This window comes from Pelodiscus sinensis, chromosome 24 (genome assembly GCF_049634645.1).
Source record: "Pelodiscus sinensis isolate JC-2024 chromosome 24, ASM4963464v1, whole genome shotgun sequence".
NCBI classification, from domain to species: Eukaryota; Metazoa; Chordata; order Testudines; family Trionychidae; genus Pelodiscus; species Pelodiscus sinensis.
Window position 1 is genome coordinate 14,619,903 of NC_134734.1, and position 25,685 is coordinate 14,645,587.

At 51.7% G+C, this 25,685-nt stretch overlaps 1 protein-coding gene across 2 annotated transcripts; it reads right to left on the reverse strand.

The window, feature by feature from the left end:
- Positions 1-1,047: 1,047 nt before the first annotated feature.
- PEX19 (peroxisomal biogenesis factor 19) lies at positions 1,048-19,810 on the reverse strand. 2 transcript variants are annotated; one of them, XM_075906936.1, is made up of 8 exons: positions 19,629-19,810; positions 16,204-16,310; positions 14,828-14,972; positions 10,932-11,017; positions 10,441-10,602; positions 10,182-10,358; positions 9,820-9,864; positions 1,048-2,669 (listed from the first exon to the last, which is right to left on the reverse strand). In XM_075906936.1, the coding sequence occupies exons 1-8, from the start codon at positions 19,693-19,695 to the stop codon at positions 2,586-2,588; spliced, it is 873 nt and encodes a 290-aa protein (XP_075763051.1). In that variant the 5' UTR covers positions 19,696-19,810; the 3' UTR covers positions 1,048-2,585. The 2 variants fall into 2 exon arrangements, with proteins under 2 accessions (XP_075763051.1, XP_075763050.1); XM_075906935.1 differs by having other exon boundaries at positions 14,828-14,993; positions 19,629-19,799.
- Positions 19,811-25,685: the final 5,875 nt, after the last annotated feature.

Here is a 25,685-nt window from a genome sequence, read left to right on the forward strand (position 1 = left end):
ATTTCAGTCTCCCTCTGCATTGAGGATACCTCCCAACTTTGTTTCATCAGCACACGCCTACTTTTTGTGCTAAAGCCATTAATAAAAATATTGAGACTGGCCCAAGAGCACTCCTTGAGGAACTCCATTAGTAACCTCCAATAATTCTACTTTTAGCACAACCCATCGTCCCTGATTTAACTAACAGATTCCCAGCTGGTACCCAGACAAATGTTTTACTGAAGGCCAAGTGTTTTAGATCTTCTTCAGTGCGCTTGTCTAAAAACGAAACCCTTATTTTCTCAAAAGGCAGCAACTAGGTTAGTTTGGCTTCATCTCCCTTTGATAAACTCTTGTTGCATTACCTCCACTTTTCAATTTGTTCTACAGCCTTCCCTGCTACTGAGGTCAGACTTACATGTTGAGAAGAAAAGTGGGAAAAAGACGGTAAATAATCAGGAAAAGGTCGTTAAAAGAACTGAGAAAAATAGTTGGAAAAACATTGCGAAAAATGTTGGGAAAAAATGAGGGAAAGAATCAAATCAAATCAAGAAAAAATCTAGGAAAAGTAGAGAAAAAAGTTGAGAAGCTGAGAAAAAGCCAGTAAATAACAGGAAAAGATCGGTAAAAGAATCAAGAAAAATAGTCTTACAGGTCTGTACTTGGGTTGATCTCACCCCACTCACCTTAAATACAGGCACATCAACTTCTCTCCAGCCACATGGTACTACCTCTGCACAGATGGATTAAATAGCCTTGCTGCCAGATTAGCAATCTCAGAAACATTCCCCTCCCCAGGGTGTCCTTAGGTGTCCCTGCAGGAGCCCCACATATCACTGCCCTGGGCAGGGATTGCCAGGGGTGAGCCTGGCTGCACTGCTCTGTACAATTCGCTAGGGAGATTCCAGGAAGGGGGATAGCAGGAAGGGCTGATGTGCTTGCACCTTCTCCCCTCGGGCCTCTGTGCTCTATTCCTTCCCCCTTCATTTCCCGAGACAGCATATTTCCTCCCCCCCACTCCCAACCTCCAGCCCATGAGACAGACACGGAGGACCGAAGATGGCCGAGGAGATTGCCACCACCTTTATTTGGGGAAGTTAGACAGCCCATTGTGTACAATCAGGTTCTGCCAACAGGGGAGAGGGGAAATTCACAACCCAGAGTTGGTAACTGCCAGTGTTGCCTTGGCGATCGCTTCTGCCCCAGCTCCAGACAGGAAGCCCAGGTCCAAGGAGGCACCCGGCAGGGGAGGGGCAGCAGCACCCCAACAGGATCTGGAAGCAGCCAGCAGGGTTTTCGCAAGCCGCTCCAAAGGGATCAGCATTCCTAAGCTTAGCCAGGGCAAAGTGGAACCGTTCCCCTAGAATGCTCAGTCTCCACCTGGCACTCTGGCAGCTCACAAGGACAGCTCCGAGTTAATTAATGCCAGGTGTTAATTACAACTTTGGGTGGAGGGAGAGGAGAGACAGCTGAGTGCGGGTGGCAAATTATTCTGGGAGAGCTTCCATGGCAAGGGGCTCCGTGCAGCTGCCTGTAAGGGGGCATTTGGAGAAATTCAGGGGGCTCACCAGCACATACTGCGTGGGGTCTGCAGGTGGGAGGGTAGTGGAAAGCAAATCCAGAGGGGTAGTGTAAATTCGTGGCAGATCCCCAGTCCCTGGGAGGCCTGCACAGGTTGCACATTATTGAGAGGGGATCAGAGGAGACAGGCTTGTAGTAGACAGCTGGATGCAGAAGTGTCATGGGGGATCAGGGCAGTGACTGGAGTTTGGGTCTAAGGGAAGGGTCGTGCAAGGCACTCTCAGCCGCTGGCCAGGGAGTCAGACAGCGGCTGCTCTAGCAGAGATGGCCACTGGCAGGGCACCAGCCTTTAGATGACTGCTGAAATCAGAGCCAAGGGGAGTGAGTGAGAGAAAAGGAACAGAGTTCAGTGCAGGCCTAGCTCCCCATTTCAGCAGCAGCAAGGGTGTGCGAGTGTTGCTAATGGCACCACAGCAACCAAGGTCCTTTGATGGTCCCATCCACTCTCTCCCCCAGGCAGGACTGGCTCAGTCACTCACAGCCTGGGCGCACAGGAGGCAGAGACCGGCCTAGGGGTTAGCTCAGCTACAGCAGACCCTCCTCCCTGCCACACACACACCAGTCCCAGGGGATCAGATGTAGCAGGAAGAGGCCTGGATCAAAAGCTCTCGGGCCAAGGGGAAGCTGGTGACTCCTGTCCCAGGACTGGATTTCAAGCCACACAGGCAAACAGCAACTGGCCCCCCACTCCAAGAGAGACCCCCGAACAACTGGGGCTGCTCCATGGGACTCCAGCCCCCCAGAGGCTAAATATATAGAATGAGAACACCAGTTTGGGGGACTCCTAGCTCTGAGGCATTGGGGAGGAATCACATGGTCCGAGAGCTCCAGGCATCGCTGCCGGGTGTGCTCCCTCGTCAACTGGCATCTCGTTAGTCTTGCTGAAAGTCTCATCCTATCTGGATTTTTAATTGTATGTTAATGAACGTGGCGTGCTCTGGGCACTGCAGCATTTCCAGGGAGCTGTTCCCCCCGCCTAGACCCATCACACCCCTTCCTTTGGGTCAGTTGGCCGCAGGCGGCGATCACATGATCCGACACTGGTCGCCTCCAGCGCTGGCTGTGTCTGCCATGTTGAGTCCATCAAGGTCAAAGTTCAGTCCAGGTGGCTGAGGAAAGAAGAGGGAAAGGGTTAGCACTTGGGAAGCCCCAACACCTGCTCCCTAGCTTTGGTGCTCTGGGCCGGAGCCTCTGGCTGCGAGCAGAGCGCTCGGAGGTGCTGGACAGATGGCATGCGGGCAAGACGCTAGAACCCAGCAGCTCTGGCTCCCAGGCTGGCGCTTTTCCCCCAGCTTTGTTGCTGGCTCAGCGCAAGGCTACTCCTGCACATGGCGCTTCAGCGACTCCAGTTCCTTCCGCCTCATGCTAGGGGAGGGTAACACTCACGCACCCAGGAGCGACCAGGCCCAACCTGAAGGGCACTCGGATGGGAGAGGCTCTAAGCCAGCAGGTGGGACGTGGGCAACAGCAGTACAAGCTCCCCATTCATGCCTCAGCCTTCCTAGGTACCAGCTGTAAGGGTCTGTATCGACCTCCAGCCAACCGTAAGCTAGACTGGGGCGGGGGTGCAGGTCAGCACCATGCCCAGGTTGCACTCTAGCAGGAAGACGGCTCAGTGTTGACATCAGTTACATTCCTGATGGAACAGGAATCCTGCTCCCCCGCTTCCAGCCAGGAGCATCCAAGCTGGTTGCTTCCTTGTGCCGGGCTGTTAGCCTAGCTGCCCGTCCCATACACTATCCAGCAAAGCATCATTATGGCCTCAAGCCATGCCTCCTCTGCATCCCTTGCACCCCAGCATGACACTAGCATTCCACCCTATATCGGTACCGGGCTTTTATGGACCTGTCTGCCTGCCGGAAGTTGCTCATTACTTGAATGAAAGGGGGCTGTGCCAGCACTGACAGTCTCTTACAATTGTCTTACATAGACCCAGGGTGGGAGGGGAAACTGAGGCATGGAGACAGGAAGGGACCTGTCTAAGGTCACAGAGGCAGGAACAGAACCTAGCTCCCTTGACTTATGCACCACTAAGCCACTAGCACGGCCATGAGCGCGGCTTTGGTAACAGCAAAGGCTCTCCAGCCTCGGAGCAGAGTGTAGCCATGTGGTTTTACTGCCTTGTAAAGGGTTAACGTACAACAGAATGGAGCAAGAGCGAGCCCCGCTTTGCAGAACAGCTTCCCGCCCACCCCTTGTGTTCCTGCAGCATAAAGGGAGGCTGCACTTACTCCTCCAGCAGAGCTGAGTAAGCTGACAACTGCCCCTCCCCGCTGCACCAGGTGGGGTGACCTTTTAGCTCAGTGCCTGGCCTGGCTCCCCTCCCAGACCTGCCGCTGCTCTGCAGCCTGGTAATCAGAGTCCCCCAGCAAGGCGCTTCCATGGCCCTTTCCTTTAGCTGGCAGAAATCCAGCAGCAAAAGTGACACCCCCTTTCCCCGCCGCTGTGTTTCTCCACACGCCTCTGCCCCCACCAGTGCTGCTAACATGCCATCCTGAGAGACATCGCACTCTCCCAAGAGCCGTCTGGGGCGCCAATGACACACAGCTCTGCCTGCAGATCGGGACGTTGCCACCTCGCCACGCAGGGATGTTGCAAGGCTGTGTCTGCAAAGTGCTCCGAGGTGCGACCAACGTGACTGTCAATAAAGCACATCACGCCACCATTCGTCCTCACTGCGCCGGCAGAGATGGGGAGAGTTTGGCTGCTCCGGGAGTGGTTTTAAGAACATAAGAACAGCCACACTGGGTCAGACCAAAGGTCTACCTAGCCCAGTATCCTGTCTGCTGACAGTGGCCAATACCAGGTGCCCGAGAGGAAATGGACAGAACAGGCAATCATCAAGTGATCCCTCCCGTCACCTATTCCCAGCTTCTGACAAACAAAGGCGAGGGACACCATCCCTGTCCAGCCTGGCTAATAGCCACTGATGGACCTATCCTCCATGAATTTATCTAGCTCTTTTTTGAACCCTGTTAAAGTCCTGGTCTTCACAACATCCTCTGGCAAGGAGTTCCACAGGTTGGAAGGTTCCACAAAACTTCCTGTTCGTTCATTTGTTTGAAACCTGCTACCTATTAACATCATTTGGGGTGAATCTACACAGCACCCTTACCTCAAAATAAGTTACACTATTTGCGCTATTGCATAGCTTATTTCATGATTATTTCGAAATAAAACGCTATTTTGACAAATCCCTTAACCGCCGTGGAATGAGGGTTAAGGGATGCTGGAATAGTGCGCCTGTTATTTGGAAACATATTTTGAAATAATGGGTGTCTTTAAAGGCGCGGAACAGCTATTTCGGGATACTGGAGGTATCCTGAAATAGCTCCGCAGTGCAAACATAGCCTTGGTGACCCCTAGTTCTTATGCTATGGGAACAAGTAAATAAGGCCAGAACGGTCTGTGGGAGGGGGAGTCAGAGCAGTGGCTCTACCCCACCCCCTAGGAGCAGCCTTGTGTCACAGTCTGGGTAATGCAGCGCTTAAGGAGGCTGGATTGGGCTCTTACATGGTGACATTTCCCTTCCCGCAACGTTATCAGCCGCCTTTAGGACTAGGGATGTAAAATCCCATTTAATCAGTTAACCAGTTAAACATCATGTTTAACCAGTTAATCGATTAAAAGGGGATGGGGGAACAGTCCATCCCAACTGGGTTGGAACCGCCCCCAGCTGGCCAGGAACTGCCCCCAGATGCTCCAACCCCCACTGTTTAACCAGAACCAGTAAGTCTCATGCTTTCCGATTAATCAGTTAACTTCTTACCCATTCACATCCCTCTTTAGGACCTGCCTACACCCTGGTGGCTGTGTTAAAGCTCTGACCTGGTACAACGCCAAGCCTCTGCAATCCATATGTGCCAAGTTATTTCTGGAGCAATGCTAGGGAGATCCTCTCCTGCATCCCTTCGCCCACCCCACGAAGCAAGACTAGCAGCTGCAGAAATGAGGCATGGTCAACATTTTCAATGGGAAGGACTCCCTTGCTGGGGGTGGGGGAAGGAAGCAAACCTCAGCAGGACAGTTTCAGTCTTGGGAGTGTGAAGGTGTTTGTGATTCAGCCATGTGAACACAAGGGTGAAGGGAACAAAGTCCCATCCAATCACAGCAGAACATGACACAACCCCATGGATTTTATGCAAAAAACAGGAAACTAAAAGCCAAGTCGCTGTTTCCCCAGTTAGCTCTCCACAAACTCTTTTCAGGCTTGGAGGACTTTGGAGAATTAACAGCTAAGCAGCAGTGGGCCCAAAGAGCAAAGCTCAAATCCCAGACCAAACAGACCCTATGGTTTTGTTTTTCAGGCACATCTCAGCCCAGCCGCTAATGCTAAGCTTACATACGAACAAACTCTAGGATGCATTCAGTACTGACTCCTGGGGACGCACTCTTAAGGCAGCCTGGATTCCTACTGCAGGGAAGCCAGAGGCTTCCTCACCCTGGAGGCCAGACTGTGCTATTGATGCTTGGTGCCCACCCAGCCCACACCCCAGCATGGGCTCAATAAAAAAAGGGCTAAGCCGCATGACCAACTATAAAAGGATTTTCCAAACAGTCTTGCCCTCAAATCCTCTCCCAAGAACCCCCAGCACACCAGGTGAATTTGAGAGCAGAACAAGCAATAGACAACGTAATGCATAATAGACAAAGTAATGTATATTTCTTCAGGCAGATTTTGGACAAGATACTGACAAGGGGTGGATGGGACAATCCATGTAATTTCAGAACTAAAGCCTGTCTAAGCATGTCCCAGGTGCACATCTCAGGATTTCAAGGCAAAAGCATCACCCCCTTCACCTGTGCTAAATGAGACTCTCCATTAACTTCCCACAGTGTAGTACTTATGACACAACTGAGCAGTTCTCATGCAACCCAGCAGAGGGCAGTGGTGCACCAGCCAGCTGATTAGAGCACCATCCCTGTTTTGGAGGGCTCAACTCAGCCATGCTCAGATTAGGAGGATCTTACAGCCAGCAAGAAACTGGACTGGGACTCCTGGGTCTTATTCCTGTTATACTTCCAAAGAAATCCAGCTCTCCTAGGAGAGGGAAAAGGTGTTGGACTGCAGAGTTTTACGCTGCCTAGAAAAGAGCTATAGCATTAGACCAATTGGCAGCAAAGGCAGGTGGAAGATAAGCAGTTAAGGGGTTAAAGATGCCATGGCTTGTGAAACATAATCCTCCCCGCCCCCCCTTTTTCCCCACAAACTACAGCTCCATGGTCAGTGAAGGGTTAAGAGCAGCCGATTCGCAGGCACATTTCTGTGCCAGAGAACAGCTCCTGGAAAGAATGTTTTCCCACCCGGCATCAGCTGCTCTGTAATGCCCAGTTAAGGGGAAGTGCCAGGGGCTGATTCACGGCTGTTTTGGAAGTCACAGCTATTTCTAAATGTCACTGCGCCTGCTGCTCTAGCAAACAGACTGTTTTGGCTCCTGGGCTCTGTTAGTGCTGGGGCCTGCCAGTTAACAGAGCTAAGCCCCACATATGGGACTCCACAGGGGGCACCTTTTCCTCCCCCGCCCCCAAGGTAGCACTGGCAGCGGGAAGAGACTGTGCAGGATGAGAGATGAGCACGTGTGCCCTTGATTCTGACAGAAGTTTAGTGCACTGCTGGCTTCCTCCCCACACCCACTCCCTTGAGAAGCCCTCTTCTGCCAGGAAGGGTCCCGGACAGAGACTTCTGCAGGGGGAAGGCTGCAGGGAAAGCAATTGCTCCCGCACCTGGAGGCGACCAGCAAAGCAGAGAGCAGAGAGCCTCACTGCACAGCTAGAGAGCAGGGGAGCAGAGCGGTTCCAAGCTGCCAGGTGATGGCCCGGTCTATACACCTTTCATACCAGAGTAATGCTACCAGTCAGATGTGTGGGATTTTACAAATATAGTGACACCAGATCTGCTGCTAGTGGGGACGACCAGTCTCGAGGTGCCTTCCACTGGAAGAGTTATTCCCCTTCCCTCCAGGGCACAAGCACCGTTATGTGGATCTCGCTGCGGCTGCTCTACAGGGTCACATGGCTAATCAAACCAGGACAGGTAAAGCCCTACAGCTTGTATGCAGGCATGCCCTTTCCAGGAGCATGAGTCTTGAGAATGCTGCAGTGGGGCCGGACACTGGCTCCTCTGCTCCACGGATGTTCCAGGCCTCTCCCACCGCTGGGCTAGTGCCAGCGCTGGCAGTGGTGAGTGTGCACGCGCAGACCGGCTGCTGATGGGTCTACCAGCCGGCAGTGACAACGGCATGGAAAGGGCAGAGCGATCACTCTGAACTAGACACTGAGGGACCATGTGGGTGCCAGACCAACAGCAGGAGAATGGCCCAACTTGACCAGTGCAGAGACACTGGGAGAACTGCAAAGATCCAGCACTGGCAAGGGAGCCATGTTCGTAACCCCTCGCATGCATACACCCCAGGCGTGTCCCAGACACCAGCTGCAAGGCCAGCCTTGGCTATAATGGATTCTCCCCAGTGTGGGGAGCAAGCCACAAACTCTGCAGTGGCCCTAAATCAGCCACCCGTAACCCCATAATGCAGAGCCTTGGAAAGGGACGTGCCCCAGGGCCCTGGGAGAGGCGTGCCAATGCACAGACACAGTGGCGGCAAGGCAGCAGAGCGGTATGGTCAGGAACAATACGCCGGCTGCAGGGAGAAGCAGAAAGCAAACACTGAGTGCAATCTAGGCCCCTGGAGCCGTTTCCAGCTCAGCGAAGCAAGCCCAGGTCAGTGCTGGCCCAGCATGGCATCCCAACAAGAAATAATAAACACTTAGCTCACGAGTGGATCTCAAAGCCCCTAGCCACCAGACAGGGAAGTATTATCCCTGCCTTCCCAGCAACTGAGGCATAGTTGTGGGGCATCTCACTGAAGCTGACAGAAAGGATCTAGAGGTGGAGCAGGGAATTGAACCTGGCTCTCCCACATCACAGCCTAGTACTCTAACCACTGAACCATCCCCAGCCAGTCACCCTGGCTGCCCAAGGCACATATCTAAGTAGGGGACACAGTCAAGCAGCTCCCAAGGGATTTGCTCTAGGAGATTTTTCCTTGCAAAATCCTGTTTCACTGTTCTCCTGGGCAGACCCATCTTCTCCTTTCCCTTGGCTGGAACAGGCCAGGTGGGAGTCAACACCACTAAATGAAGGGGAGTCACACCTGGCTAATTAGGCCATTGCAGGTCAGTAGAGCAGATGACCCCAGAAGTGTCAATCAGACCCAGTAGCTGCTGCTCAAAGCCCGTCAGACCTTAATGAGGCCTCCCATGTCCCTTTTGCTCAAGACCAGCATCACCCCCGTTTTACACTGGAGACAGGAGCCACAGAAGTGACTGCTCACGGTCACAGCACATTGGTGTTCGAGCCAGGAGTCAAACCAGAGCACAGAACTGAATCTGGATTCTAGCCACAAGGGAGTGTCCCTGCTGGGAAGATGCAGCCACCAGGTTTCCTGTATCCCATCAAGACACTGCTTGATCCCATCAGGACAGTCAGCCCTTCCATGTCCCCACCAGCCCAATGACACTCAGCACTGGCCAGTCAGTAGCTAGGGGGTGCTGCCTTTTGTTGCTAGATACTAACCCAGGGGTGGCCAACCTGTGGCTCTTGAGCTGCATGCGGCTCTTTGCTCACAGAAATGTGGCTCTCAGGGTTATGGCTTGTTCAGAGCCGCATGCCCGCTTTGTACATGTGCCCCAGTGCCTAGAGGGAGAAGTGCCTGGCTGTGGTGGTGGCAGCTCCGGTGGGACCCAGGCATTGGATTAGAATGGGAGGGACCTGGGGGTACCTGGCACTAAGGGAAGGGGGAGGCATTGGGTTAGAGTCAGGGAGCCTGGGGGAGGGCATTGGGTTAGAGTGGGAGGGGCTGGGGGTGCCTGGCTCTGGAGAAGGGGGAGGCATTGGGTTAGAGTCAGGGGGTCTGGGGGTGCGAGGGGGAGGGCACTGGGTTAGAGTTGGAGGAGGAGGGGCTAGGGTTGCCTGGCTCTGGGGGAGGGACCTGTGGCTCCTTGCACCACTATCCACAGCTCTTTTGGCTCTTAGTGTCTAACTGGTTGGCCACCCCTGTACTAGCCAATAGAAAGAAGAATGGGGGAGAAGCTAGAGACCAGGTCCTGGACCACCTCACAGCTCTACCATCCCCCTGAATGGCTGAGACTAGGGCCCACCTCCAGATGCAGATGCCCTGAACTCTCACTCAGCTGCAGTGGGAGCTAAGGGTGCAGAGCCCAGGGCTGGGATCAGGCAGCATCTATAGGAGGAGTACTCACCGATTCTCCGGCCAGCTCCTTGGGAGGGTGGCCCAGGTCCTGGAGCTGGAAGAGAGATAACAGCATTAAGGGGAGTTGTTCCATGCAACTGTGTCTAGCTGCAGAGCTCAGCTCTGGCGAGGGGATGGCTCAGGAAAAATCTCACCCCTCAGGCCCAGCAGAGGTCAGGAGTGAGCTGGCTTGTATTTCTGTGGCCTGAGTGATGCGAGTCCAGGCTCCTAGTCTGGTTCCTAGCGGACTGATGCTCTCGAGAGCCACCATCCATAATGACATGGCAGGACTGAGACCCCTCAGCAGAGCCCATGGCTGGACAGGGCGTGCAGACCCCCAGAGGTGCGTTCTACCAGAACACAGCTGCTCACCTGCTGCATGAGATCCAACACCATTTCGAAGCGAGCTTTCTGCTCAGCGTCACTGTCCGTAGCCTGCTCAGCCTCAAACTGCTGGCAGATTTTACCCATGATGCTGTGCTGCTCCTGGTACTTCTCGAACTGCTCTTCAGGCAGGGTGTCACGGTGGCTGCGCAGCCACTCTGGGTACTAGGAGCAAAGGACATGGGGATACGGTGACCCTCGAGGCCGGGGGAGGATTGCACCACTCCGCCAGCTCCAAGCCGCTTACTTTTTCCGTGATCTCTTTGAGGGAGGGGTAGAGGACATCCTTGGACAGGAGATTCTGCATGATGCTTTGCATGATGGGCAAGATATTCCCCTCACTGTCGCCCTCTTCTAGGCCCAGGCCTTCCATGGCTTTCGCCAGCTCTTCCTCCGACATGTTGGAGTTCTGGGGAGGGAAACCAAACCCCGCAAATGAGATTTGCATCCACCACATCATGGGGGCCAGAAAGAATAGGCAGAGAATGTCTCTGGTGGAAGGAGAAGCGCCCCCTACTGTGCCACCATCACTACAAGCGGATGGTCTCCCATGATGCAGAAGCCAGACTGTCATGCCCCCAAACACCTCTGCAACCTGCTGCTTCCTCCTCTGGCATCTTTCAAGCTATTTCCCTTCCGGATCTCAGCCCCAGAGAAGTCAGAGTCACCTCACCTGGATTGGGTCAGAATGGGCAGAGGCTCTGGGAACCTCAGAAAATGCCTGAGCGGATGCTTTACCTGCAAGTCGTTGGCATTCTTGGCCAAGCCGCTGAGCGTCTCTTTCAGACAGGAGGTGAACTCTTGTTGGGACGTCGTGTCACTTCCTGCAGAGACCAAGGGCGAGATGATAGATCAGGCAAATAGCCGTGTTATTAAGCAGGTTACATTATGGCTTTAAGGGTACGTCTAGACTACAGGTTTTTGTCGACAGAAGTTTTGTCAACAGATACTGTCGACAAAACTTCTGTCGACAAAGAGTGTCTAGACGACATCCAGTTCTGTCGACAAAGCAAGCCGCTTTGTCGACATGACAGCGTAGACGCAAAGGACAATGTAAATGCAATAACGCCTTCTGTCGACAGAACTGTCAACAAAAGGCGTTATTCCTCGTAGAACGAGGTTTACAGCCGTTGACAAAACTGCTGAGTTCTGTCAACGTTCTGTCGACAGAACTCAGTGGCGGTGTAGATGCAGGTATAGTTTTGTCGACAAAAGTGGACTTTCGTCGACAAACCCCTGTAGTCTAGACACACCCTAAGTTACTGGCACTTCTATGAACATAAGAATGACCACACTGGGTCAGCCCAAAGGTCCATCTAGCCCAGGATCCTTTCTTCCAACAGTGGCCAATGCCAGGGGCCTCAGAGGGAGTGAATAGAACTGGGAATCATCAAGTGATCCCTCCCGTCACCCATTCCCACCCTCTGACAAACAGAGGCTCAGAACACCATCCCAGCTATGTAAGCGACAAACAGCATTTCCAACAGCAGGGATGGGACTGTGGACCTGGGCTACTCCATAACAACACTACGATGTGTCTGCTGCTCTTCTAAATCCACAGATCTCAGGGTGCTCCCATCAAGGTGCCTCAGGATTATCTCACCTAACTCTGCAGGCACAGAGAGAGGACACAACTTACCCAGGTCACAGACCAAGGCAGACATGGGAGAACTCTGCCCTCCAGATTCTTAGGATGGTGCAGAGCAGCTGTAGGGTGTCTTGCTGAGCAGATGTTTGCTGCTCCATGGAAATGAGGGCAAATCCCTATGCCCTCAGATCTGCAAGGCAAACTCTGCTCTCCTTGCATGCCTGGAGTGAGTTGGAGCCTTGAGCCCCCGATAATTACTGGCAAGAGGCTTCTTGATGCTGTGGACACCATGCCCAGCTCTATGTAAATTCTCTTCCACCCTTGGATTAGCAATGTGAAACAGGAATGGGTCAGGGACAGAGGAAACCCAAACTCCCCAGCAGCCCATGCATCTCAGCACCTGAGCCCACAGCCCAGATGTAAAAAGAAGCTTTGCTCAAAGACAAGATTTTCCTCAAGTGGGTTTTTTTGCTCTCTTGTAAGGGCTTGTCTACACTAGAAAAGTTACACCAGTAGAACAACGAGCAGTCCTGTGGCACCTTAGGCTAGGTCTAGACTGTAGTGTTTGTACGGAAAAAGCTACGCAAAATGCACTCTTTGCTTTGTGTAGCTTTTTCTGCCTTTTTTTCGGGGGGGGGGGGGGGGGGGGGGAAGGCTTTTCCATCATTTGGCCCCGAAAAGCCTCCTCTTTTGGCGGAGCCCTTATGCCTCATGAAACGAGATATACAGGGCTCCCTGAAAGAACTTGTTTGCTCTTCCGCAAAAAAAAGCAGAAGAGCAAACGCGTTCCTTGGACACGGCAGGGTTTTTGCGGGATACCTCTGGATGTAGCCTTAGAGACTAACCTAAATGTATTAGCTCATGAGCATTTGTTGGTAAAATCCACTTCATCAGAGGACTTGGAGTGGAAATTACAGAATTCAAGGAACATTTTAACCTCCCTGGACATTCAATAATGGATTTAAAAGTTGCCATCCTTCAACAAAAGAACTTTATCACCCGATTTCAGAGGGAGACAGCTGAACTGGAGTTCGTTTACAAATTCAATACGATCAACTTTGGCTTGAACAAAGTTCTTACCTGGCTAACACACTACAAGGACAATTTCCCCATCTTTGCTATTCCCATCTCTACATCAAATACTGTGAATGAGGCACATCTATCCTGACTTAATTAGCTTCATTAACATTGGTCCTACAATTGGCAGGTAACTGCTTTTGCTGTTTATACACACCTTGGATTCTGTAATTTTTACTCCAACTCATCTGATAAAGCGAGTCTTACCCAGGACAGCTCATGACCTAATACACTTGTTAGTCTCTAAGGCGCCACAGGATTTCTCATTGATTTTAAAGTTACAGACTAACATGGCTACTCCTCTGGGACTTTTTTACTAGGAGAACAGTGTTGGTTGGGGGGTGATTTTTTACCCTTCCAGTTACACCACTACAACCCCAGTGTGACTCCATTATACCTACACAAAGGCTTCTTATACAAGGACAGCTGATTTTGCTTCCAGAACTGGAATAAGTTGTACTGGTATAGACACTTGAAACGTTATAACTGCATCTGGGGGGGGGGGGTGTCTCTGTCTCTGTCTCTCCCTCCCCTCCCCCCTCCCCATGTAGCAGTGTGGGTAAAAGCATCTAGGTAGGTACAGCTGTGTGGTAAAAGCACGGGCAGCCCGTGAGCCTAGGCAAACTAGCCAGTTGCCTAGGGCGCCGCTGGCCCGGGTGCCCGATGATTACGTCATGGCCATTGACAGCCCTGCAGGCGGGGGCGCGATCGCACTTTCCGCCTGGGGCGCCAGCTGCTGCATCCGGCCTCGGGCTGCTCCTGGAAAAGCATGCTGCTAGTGGAATAAGCTACAGCATCAAAAGCACAGGTTTGCCAGGAAAAGTAGCATCCATGCTAGGAGCACTTTGCCAGTAGAGTGATGCTAGCATAGCTGCACCAGCAAAGTGATTCTAGTGTAGACCTAGCCAAATTAAAGGGGCAAAAGCTGTCTAGTGTAGCTTTCCCCTAAGCTTTTAGCAGCTCCATAAGGCTTCCATGTGAACCAAGTGCATCTAAGTATCTTCTGCCATGACTGCATGATTTCTATGACAATTATTCCTGGCCCTCTCTGCCATGACAGCCAGCCAACATCACTAAGGGAAGTGACGGTGGTTTGGTTTATTTAATGCTCCATTTTAATAGCTTGCACGCCTGGTGCTATTCGTGATCAGGAGATGGGATTAGAAACACACCTTCAGCGTCAGTTTCAAAGAGATTCCTCATTGCATGCTTAAGTAATCTGAGTCCGCACAATGAAAGGAGACATCTGAAAGCAGCTACTTAAAGAGGGGATCTTCTCACTCACAGAAATCATGGGGCTGGGTTACATAGTCCATGAAACTGACAGCTGGCAAATCCAAAACTGATCAAAAGAAACTTTTTCCATGTGAGCCATGAATACTTGGTGGCTTTGAGTTCCACAGGCTATCACTGAGGACAGGAGCTTAGGAAGAATCAAAGAGTATAAGACTTTATATGAGTAATGTGCATATTTTATCCTCTGAAGAAGTGGATGTGAGACAGCTCACAATGCCATCTAACTATATTTTTGGTTAGTCTTTAAGGTGCTGCAGGACCCTTGTAGTTTTAAGGGGTTTTTGAGCTTATCCAGTTAGACTAGCAAATATTAAAACATTTTGCAAGGGCTGTTAACCACCTGCACAAGCCAACCACTGCCTATTGAGCTCAGGAGTTCACTGTTCCTGGGACAGGATGTTCCATCATTGCTGGGTTTCTTGTACCTTCCTCTGATACAGCTGATCCCAACCACTGCTGGAAACAAACACTGGACCTGATCAGCAAGGCCCATTGGCAGGCAGGACGCCCTGGGGATAGGGGAAGGAGCTGATTGGTGGGACCTACCAGTGGGTGCTGAGAACCCACTGTTTGGTTTTTTTCCATGGGTGCTCCAGCCCTGGAGCACTCTGGGAGTCAGTGCCTATGGAATCAATGCCATGCCAAGAGTAACAGCGCCACATTTGCTCCTCACCAACTCTGCCCGCTGCCTCAGACAGCTTCTGAAACTGCTCTACCAGGTGGGGCTCTTCCTCAGCCAGCTCCTTCATGGCCTTCTCAAACTCCGCCGTGGCCTGCGACGCCAGCTCACTGTCAAACAGGTCCTGGAAGAACTTTTCCTGAGAGGCAAAGAGGGAGTGCTGGAAGGAAACAAGCAAACCAGGGTGTCACAGAGCTCTGAGCCCCACTCAGAACAAAGTCTTCCCATCAGTACTGACAGGCAGGGGATATGCAATGCAGATACAGCCGGTCCCCAAGTCATCAACGGTCGATTTACAACCGTTCGCATTTACGACCAAACCTCCCGTTAAGCAGTTGTAAAGGCGGTCCCCGAGTTACGAATGCGACCTGTGCTTACAAACAGCATAGTCACAATGTAACTCAATGGAATCCAACTTACGAACATTTCGAGTTACGGCCAAGTGTTTGGTCCGTAACCGATTCATAACTTGGGGATGTGGGTGTTCCTTAGGAAACTGGCTAGAACCAAAATCCAGGAAGAACCACTGGCCAATTCCAGTGCTGATCCAAGCTTGCTAAGGTGGTGACACGGAGCTGAGAGTCCCCAGAGAACAAGTTCCTGTGCAATTGCTGCTCTGCTCCCAGAAATGGGGAACACAAAGACACAGCAAAAGCAAAGACTCGAAAAACAAAATGCACCAAAGCCTTCAAATCCTCCAAAGTGTTCTGGCTGGGTTCAAATTTGAGGGAGAGATTTGGATGTTTTTATGGGCAGGGAAGTTTACACCTGGGGGCACATGACTTGTCTGGGCTCATGCAGCAAGTCAGGCACTAAGCCAGAAATAGACCCAGCTCCAGTCATTAAAATGCCTTCAAAGCTATAGGCCCCCACTATAGCTGCGTCTGGGTAAGTTACAATAATCAGAAACAGTGACCTGTGGTCCCAGACTAGCCCATTCCCCACCACCTCCACCCACTAGGAGCACCTTTCCAATACTGCATTTGTTCAGTCCAGCTCAGGTACCACTGTGGGTCTTGACCAAGCTACAGGAAGCATGAATTCCGGAGGCAGAGGGCTGGACCCAAACAGCCCTGCCACGTGGCTTCCGGCACCTCATTCTGGAGACATGTGGCAAGAACATTCTGGCCAATTGACTGGGGTGATGCAGATCCTGAGGCATGTGACCAAGCCCCTCTACTTCCCTCAGCAGTTAAAGCCACAACCCTGACAGGCCACCACATTGGGGAGGAAGGCTTGATGTGGAGCAGGCCAAGAATCCTCAAACAAGAGCCCAGCCTACAAGAGCAAGGAACTCTACCAGATCTGTAAAGCAAGGAAAACTGCTCCTCAAACCCCCTCTGCCCTGCACGCAGGTGGACTTTTCGTACTTGGGTTGCATCACCAGGCGACATCTCAGAGCTGCAGACTTCCCCAGCTCCAGCAGCAAGGGGCGGTGGCAGGACTGGCTTGGTCTTCTCAAAATCACCAAGTGCACCTTAAAAACAGAAGCAGAGAGTGTTCGCTTGAGTGGGTAGAACCATGCAGGCCCCACAGGAGATGGAGACAAAAGAGGTTACACCAAGCCCACCAGGAAGCCACGACAGCCAATCCAAGGGAAGTCATGTACCTGGTGATAAGGAGAAAATGCACCATGAGCATCTCAGAAGCCTACAGGTCTGTCAACCCAGCATTTTGTAGCCAGCTTTCCAGCCTCTCCTTTGATGATCTTGGCCTAGCAGTACTCATGCTAATGCTCTAAAAACAGCTGCACAGATACCGCTTTGAGCACTAGAGTCCAGATAGCCGGAGTCTGTTGGTCCAGGTTTGGAGGCTCGCTCCCAAATGTTGTCTCCACACCTCATGAGGCCTCAGGTAGTTCATGGATTTGCCAGCCACTGTCCTCCCAGCATGATCATTCCAATTCTAACGTTGCAGGAGAGAAGGGCAGAGGGAGAGGACCCTCCAGTTCTCAGCCTATGCGTGGTACTTTATTTTATGCACACGCAGCATGGCGGCATAGCCGTGATCCCTGAAGATCCAGCTTTGTGGGGCAAGTTCCCCCTCCCTCCAGGGCTCACGTTGATGAACTGACACAAGACACCTAGGTGAGGGACAGTTAAAGGGACTCAATCGGGTTAAATTTAGCTGCAGGTTTCGATGGCCTGAAAGATTGTTTCAAAATTAATATAAAGAGCTAATGAAATGTTTAAAATTCAATTAAAATTATTTCTATGAGAACCAAGCTGTGCAGCACAAGGCTGGCACCAGAAAAATCTCAAAGAAAACTGGTCAAAAACTCGCTGTGAACCAGAAGAGCACTTGGCTAGATTGCATCAATATTCAAACAAGCCGGATGGTATCCCTTGAGGGCCAAGGATGATCCCAGGGCCAGAGAGCCCCAGTGGCTGGGAGCTGGGCAGCAGGACAGCTAGCAGCTGGGAGCCCTGGGAGCCCAGTGGGGCTGGCAGCAGCCTGGCAAGTGAGGGGGGACTGTGGCAACCCAATAGCCTGGCAGAGGAGCCAAGGTTGAGGCAGCAGCAGCCTACCTGAGGAGCTACGGTGTAGCAACACAGCAGCCCAGTAGAGGAGCCAGTATCGCCACATCGTAGCAATCCGGCAGGAGGGCTGGGGCTGCGGCAGCCCGGCAGGGGTTATGGGGCTGCGGCAGCCCGGCAGGGGTTATGGGGTTGCGGCAGCCCGGCAGGGGTTATGGGGCTGCGGCAGCCCGGCAGGGGTTATGGGGCTGCGGCAGCCCGGCAGGGGTTATGGGGCTGCGGCAGCCCGGCAGGCAGCCTGCCCAGGGCCAGTGGTAGGGTGACCGGCCGGGGCCGTAACCTGAGCCAGCAGTGGGTTGGGGGGCAGTGGCAGGGAACCTCCCCAAGTCTTGCAAATTCCCTCATGCAGGACCAGTCCAGTTCTGAGGGTGCTGGACCAGGGAAGTCCAACCTTTACCAACAAGGAGCACAAAGAATTAGGAGATTGGCACCACCCCTGAAAGCAAGTTTAGCTGCACCACTGACTTCTTACTCAGTGGAAGAATGGCTATGCATAAAGCCACAAAACACTAAGGCTGTGCAAAACTGGGCTCAACATTCTTAGCATTCATTCAGTGTTAGTGATCTGAGATGTTATGACATAGTTGAGAAAACTTTGTAGTACTTTTCCTTAGTGTGACAGTGTCCCTTTAAGGATTCACAGATTCTGCTCCTGGCTAAAAATTACCCACATCTTATTATTTGTTACCTTCTTTCCCCACCACAAATTGTTTGTTTCATCCACGCTTTATGCCAGGGGTGGGGAACCTCAGGCCTGTGGGCCCTTGCCTAGATCCGGCCCCCAGCTTGCCTAGTTCTGGCCCCCGATGCTCAGCATTGGGACATAGTAGGTGCTGAGCCTACTCCTAACAGGGCTGGAGCACACAAAATCTACTAGCCTGGGCCCCTTTAGGCTCTGGTGTGCATGGGGAATGTGGAGAATGTCTTTCTCCTTCTCAGTGAGGGGTTTCTGACTTTGCTTTTCACTTGTGCGGGGCCTCTGACTGATTTTTCTGGGGGTCAGTGGTCCCCGACCCAAAAAAGGTTCCCCAAAAAAGGTTCCCTGCTTTATGCCTTGGCTTTTAGGTTATAAGCTTTGTGGGGTGGAGTCTGCCATGTTTTATATACAGCATCTAGCACAACGGAGCTCAGGTTGGTTAGTCTCTGGGCCCTAGGGCAATATAAAGCAAGCCACCCGCACCCATGCCTACAACAGAAATCAGTTCATCCACTGAAATGCCGGGGTGAAGCATGGTGGCTGTTTAACAGCCATGTAAGTAAATGTAGGACAAATGAGGGACAAAGTATGTTGTATCTAAATAAAGCTGCAGGGAAATTTGTGCAGGGTGATCACCTAAGCAGCAATTCATCCCCAACAGAGTTAGTGGCCAGGCAGCCCAAAACAAACACACATGGCTGGTAACTTTCACCTCTCTTCCAGAGGACATAGCCCTCTGACCAGCACCTGCCACCCTTGCACTGGGCCCTGGATAACTGACAAGAGAGTCACCCGACACCCAATGAATCTCCCTTTAAGTCCCCCAAACTCAAATATGGACCAAGGTCAACCTGGCAGCCTCAAGCCAAGAGGGTCAAAGACCAGCTGTTGTGAACAGAGCGTCCTAGTCGGCTGAGAACGCCTATTTCAGATGAATGCCACGCTCCGATAGCACTCAGAAATAATAATGCTTCCTAACCCAGCAACTTTTAGAGGCCCCCATTCACACCATCATCATACAGCCCACGTTATGTCCAAGATTATGTTTATTTACCACAGTTTGGCAGGTCTCCACCCCACATTCACTGGGTCTCAAGCACTTGGATCTCAACTTTGAATGTTTTAGTAGATGGGCCCTCTCAGCTGCTGGTCACTCAGAGCCCCCTGGAGGGAGGCAGGGCGCAGCCCGCAGCACCCCTGAAATCCCAGCCCCCCAGTAACCTGCAGGGCAATCAAGGGCCTGACAGGAGAGCCACCCCAGCCGCACCTCTACCAGCAGCTCCCTCAAACGCTGCCAGAGGGGTGGAGCCCCTGGGGCCCTGCTGGCCGAGAATACAAGTGACGGGGTGTCTCAAGACCGAGGCCCTGCTAGATACAGTCCTGTCCTGCCACAGGGGTCCCCACGTGATGGAAGCCCCCCCCACCGATCAGCCCCACACCAGGCCTGACCCCCCATCTGATCTTACATCCCGAGCCCTTCGCCCCTCCAGCCCCCCCCCCCGGGCTAGGATCCTCCCCTTCCCCCGCCAGAGAGCCCCGGGGCCGCTCCCCAGCCCCTTACTCTCCAGCAGCTCGTCCAGCTCCCGGTCCGGGCCCGCCTGCCCGGCCCCCGCCGCCGCCGCCGCCATCTTCGCTGCCGCCTCCCGTCCGGTCCTGCGCGGGGCGGAGCTGGCCGGCCCGGAGCCTCCTGGGGGCAGGCCCGGCCGCCGCCGCCAGCTTAGGGGAGGGAGCGTCCCTCCTCCCCCCGCTGGGCGTTGCGCGGCCCGGCACCTCCCCTGCCGGCCCGGTACGCGCCTCCCCCAGGGCCTGGCCCCCCCACCAGGGCCCCTTACCCCTCCGAGCCTGGCACCTTTACCTGTCTGCCCTGCTCCCCTTCCAGGACCTGCCTTACCCCTCCGAGCCTGGCACCTTTACCTGTCTGCCCTGCTCCCCTTCCAGGACCTGCCTTACCCCTCCGTGCCTGGCACCTTTACCTGTCTGCCCTGCTCCCCTTCCAGGACCTGCCTTACCCCTCCGAGCCTGGCACCTTTACCTGTCTGCCCTGCTCCCCTTCCAGGACCTGTCTTACCCCTCCGAGCCTGGCACCTTTACCTGTCTGCCCTGCTCCCCTTCCAGGACCTGCCTTACCCCTTCGAGCCTGGCACCTTTACCTGTCTGCCCTGCTCCCCTTCCAGGACCTGCCTTACCCCTCCGAGCCTGGCACCTTTACCTGTCTGCCCCGCCCCCCTTCCAGGACCTGCCTTACCCCTCCGAGCCTGGCACCTTTACCTGTCTGCCCTGCTCCCCTTCCAGGACCTGCCTTACCCCTCCGAGCCTGGCACCTTTACCTGTCTGCCCTGCTCCCCTTCCAGGACCTGCCTTACCCCTCCGAGCCTGGCACCTTTACCTGTCTGCCCTGCTCCCCTTCCAGGACCTGCCTTACCCCTCCGAGCCTGGCACCTTTACCTGTCTGCCCTGCTCCCCTTCCAGGACCTGCCTTACCCCTTCGAGTCTGGCACCTTTACCTGTCTCCCCCGCCCCTCTTCCAGGACCTGCCTTACCCCTTTGAGCCTGGCACCTTTACCTGTCTGCCCCGCCCCCCTTCCAGGACCTGCCTTACCCCTTTGAGCCTGGCACCTTTACCTGTCTGCCCTGCTCCCCTTCCAGGACCTGTCTTACCGCTTCGAGCCTGGCACCTTTACCTGTCTCTCCTGCCCCCCTTCCAGGACCTGCCTTACCCCTTCGAGCCTGGCACCTTTACCTGTCTCTCTCTCCCCCGCTCCCCTTCCAGGACCTGCCTTACCCCTTCGAGCCTGGCACCTTTACCTGTCTCTCCCCCCCCTTCCAGGACCTGCCTTACCCCTTCGAGCCTGGCACCGTTACCTGCCACCCCCCCCCTTAGAATCTGGCATCCCTTACCTGGGTCCTCCCACTCCCCCTAGGAGCTGCCTTACCCCTTAGAGCCTGGCACCGCTTACCCGCCTCTACCAGGGGCTGGCACTTCCGGACCTACCTTACCATTTTAGAGCCTGGCACCCCTTGTCTGGCTCCCTCCTTTCTGCCTCCCTAGGGACTGGCAGCCTCCATCCTAGGGCCAGACAGCTACCTGTCCCCCTCTCCCTGCTGCACAGGCCCTGGCTTCCTCTTGCCTGCCACCCACCCTCCTTAGAGCCTGGTACCCATCACCTGTTCCTGCCTCCGGGGCCTGGCACCCCTGTTGGGTGTTGGCACCTTCACTCATCTCCATTAGGGCCTGGCATTAGCCACCTGCCTCCACCAAGTTTGGCAGCCTGCCCTTGCCAGGGTTGGCACCATAGGGACTATCACCCACCCCTTAGAGATTGACACCCCCACCAGACCTGGCATCCCACACCCTTTCCTTCCCCTCTTGCTTGGATCAGTCACACAGCCTCCCCCACCATCAAGGGGGCAACTAGAATTTTGCTAAAGAGGGTGCCCTACCATTATGCCAGCCAGTTCTAGTCAGGGGGTGCTGTTCTGCCTGCCCTCCCACCCTTGTTGTGTTCCTGCTTGATATTTGAGTTTTCATGAGAAGTTATACAGCAAAGAAAAGCTAGTGTGAAACTCAAATCCTTGCAAGCTGCATGGAAGCTTTTTTTAAAGACCCCATTATAGAGGCTTAAATTCAATACATAACCCAATTTAAAAAATATAGTAAAGTGCTACTGTGGCTAAGCAATAAAGTCAAAGTAGAAATTAAATTCTACTGAGAAAAACAGAAAAGAATATAAACTCTGGCAAGTGAAGTGTAAAAATATAACTAGGAAAGATAAAAAAGAATATGAAGAACAGTTAGCCAAAGACTCAGAAAGTTTAACATTAAAAAAAAAATCAGAAGTAGGAAGCCTGCTAAACAATCAATGGGGTCACTCAAGGTGGGTAAAGCATAGTGGAGAAATTAAATTAAGAAATCATTTAATTTTTCCACTGCTGAGAATACGATGGACATTCCCAAACCTGAGCCATTCTTTTTAGATGTCAAATCTAAGGAATAGTCTGAGATTGAGGTGTCATTAGAGGAAGTTTTGGAACAAACTGATAAACATTAATAAGTCACCAGCACCAGATGGTATCACCCAAGAGTTCGGAAGTAACTCAAATGTGAAATTGAACTACTAACCGGTATGTAACCTGTTTTTAAAATCAACTTCTGTACTTCAGGTTGCCTCATGTTAAAAAAGGTACAGAAAAGGGCAACAGAAATGATGAGGGGGATGGAGATTAACGAGACTTGGTTACGTTTACACTGCACACCTGAAAATTGTACAGCTGAGCTACTGCAACCACGTTGTTGTAAAGCACACAGTGCAGCCCTCTGTGACCAGGAAAGAGCCCACGGCCCTTAGCTGTCTTTTCCAACTCCAAAGGTCCATGCCATGTCTACACTGCACTTTTGCTGAAAAACACCCCCTGCACAACAAAAGTTTGAACGATTAAATGCGCCAGAGTGGACAGCACTTCATTGGCAAGGAAATGCTCTCCCACCGACAAAGCCACGACCCCTCATTTGGGGGAGAGTGTATTTTGTTGCCTGGAGAGCTCTCTCCCAGGAACAAAGAGCAGCTACACTGCGGTTTTCACAATGGCACAGCTGCAGTGTCACAGCCATGCTGTTGTAAAATACACAGTGTAGGCACAGTCTAAGGGGAGATATGGTAGAAGTCTATAAAATCATGACTGGTGTGGAGAAAGTAAATAAGGAAGTGTTAATTACTCTTTCATGTACATGCACAGGTTGACATGAACAAACAACAATATGTGACATATAACCTCCACCATGCAGAACACAACACTATACACAGCTTCAAAAACAATTCTAAGGTTATAATCAAAGAGGCTGACAAAGGGGGTGCTATAGTCATCAAGAACAGGACAGATTACAAACAGGAGGCTGCAAGAAAACTCATCAACACCACATTCTACAGGCCTCTTTCCTCTGATCCCACTGAAGAATACTCAGAAAAACCCTACACCATCTGCTCATGAAACTTGGGATGAAATCTATACAAACCCCTTGCTAAATCTCTAACCAGGAGTTTTCTATCTGCTACCCAAGATCCATAAACCTGGAAATCCCGGATGTCCTATCATCTCAGGCTTCAGCACACTTACAGCAGAATTATCTGGTTATGTTGACTCTCTCCTCAGACTCTATGCTATCAGCACTCCTAGCTACCTTCAAGACATCACTGACTTGCTAAGGAAACTACAGAACATCAGTAATCTTCCTGAAAACACCATCCTGGCCACCATGGATATAGAAGCTCTTTACTCCAACTTTCCACATGATGATTATTACTAGCTGTCAGGAACACTATCCCTGATGATGCTACTGCACACCTGGTTACTGTGCACTGTGACTTTGTCCTCACCCACAACTATTTCCAATTTGGGACCATTTATATCTTCAAGTTGACGACATCTTTGTTATATGGAACCACAGGACGAAACCCTTGAAGAATTCCACAGGGATTTCAACAACTTCCATACCACTATCAACCTTAGCCCGGACCAGTTCACACAAGAGATCCATTTCCTTGACACTACAGTACAATGGCCACATTTCCACCACCCTACATCAGAAACCTAATGACCATTATTCTTAGCTACATACCTCTAGCTTCCATCCAGGACACGTTACACAATCGTTTACAGACAGGCTTTAAGATACAACCGGATTTGCTCCTATCTGACAGACAGAGACAAACACCTACAGGATCTCTATCAGGCATTCTTAAAACTTAAATACTCACCTGGGTAAGTGAAAAAACAACCTGATAGAGCCAGATGAGTACCCAGGCATCTGTTTCTTCAAGATAGGCCCAACAAGCAAAATAACAGAACACCACTGATCATCACCTACAGCCCCCAATGTAAACCTCTCCAACACATCATTAAGAATTTACAACCTATCCTGGAAAATGATCCCTCACTGTCACAGGCCTTTGGAGACAGGCCAATCCTTGCCTACAGACAACCCCCTAATGCAGCGGTTCACAACCTTTTCTAGATGGGGATCCACTTTGACAATTCAGGAAGAATTGACCCAAGTCAATTAAAAAACGGGTAGGATGAGGGGCAGAGCCACCTGGGGAGACACTTGGAGACTCTTTTGAAATGTAACGGCGACCCATATTTGGGTCACAACCCATAGGTTGGGAAACCCTGCCCTAACCTGAAGCAAATCCTTTCCAGCAACTATGCATCACCCCTCAAACATACTCACCCAGGTACCTACCCCTGCCATAAACTCCATTGCCAACTCTGTCCACGCATCTATACAAGCGGCATCATCACCGGACCTAAACCACATAAGCCACAATATCAGAGGCTCATACAACTGCACATCCACTAATGCAATATATACCATCAAGTGCCTGCAATGCCTTTCTGCCATGTATATTGGCTAAACTGGACAGTCTACGATAAATGATCAATGGACACAAATCAGATATTAGAAATGGTAACATACAGAAACCTATAGGGGAACATTTTAACATGGCTGGGCACTCATTAATGGATTTAAAAATAGCCATTCTTCTACAGAGCAATTTCAGAAACCAACTAAAGAGGGAGACCACAGAAATGGCCTTCATATTCAAATTTGACATTATCAGGGATTGAACAAAGTCCTAACTGGATGGGCTGTTATATTCAACACCCAAATGACAGCAAGAGCTAATTATGGGACACTTATAGCCCACTCAATTAGCCTCATTTAGCATGGACACTATGATTGAGAGAGTTTCCCCCCTTCTTTTTCTGCTTTAAGTTGGGTGTTTTCTCCTTTTTGTGCCACTCATCTGAAGAAGTGGGTTGTGCCCGTGAAAGCTCATGATACTATATATATATATTAGCCTCTAAGGTGCTACAGACCACCCACTGGTTATTTTTGTTTGTTTGTTTGTTTGTTTTTTACAAGAGCTAAGGTCACACAAAAAATTAACAGGTAACAGGTTTAAAACAAACAAAAGTAAGTACTTCTTCACCCAATTCACAGTCCACATTTGGAACTCTTCACTAGAGGATGCTGTAAAGGCCAAGACACGTTAAGGCTAAAATCCTCAATGCTATTTAGGCTCCTAATGTCCATTGAAATTGGTGAGAGTAGGGACAGGATACCTGTGTGGATTGAGCCAAGCTGAATAAGCAGCATTTTGCAGAGGCATTGTGGGCAGCATTTCCTTCTTAGGCACTAGGTGGCACCAGAGCTCTTTGAGCCCACATGAAAGTGCTTGGCACTTCCAGGCTATGCTATAGTATGCTAGCTATATTGTCATCCAGAGATACTCAACCAGAGATTCCAGAGGGACTGCAGAGTTCTGCACCCAGGTCACCATCGGACTATTCCTGGTGCCATGGTTTATTAGAGCCTTGCAGAGGGGCCAGGATCCAGCAGATCTCGCAGAACTAGGGTTTCCATTCCTTATTACAAGTCTCTATACAACAAGAGCAGGAGTTGCCGAGTGCTGCAAAAGCAGCAAGAAATACCCTGATGAATGTAGGTGAGTACTGCTTAGTATTACTACAGGTTGAACCTTTCAAGTCCAGCACCCTTGGGACTTGACTGGTGCTGAACTAGAGAATTTGCTGAACTGTGGGAGGTCAATATTTTGTA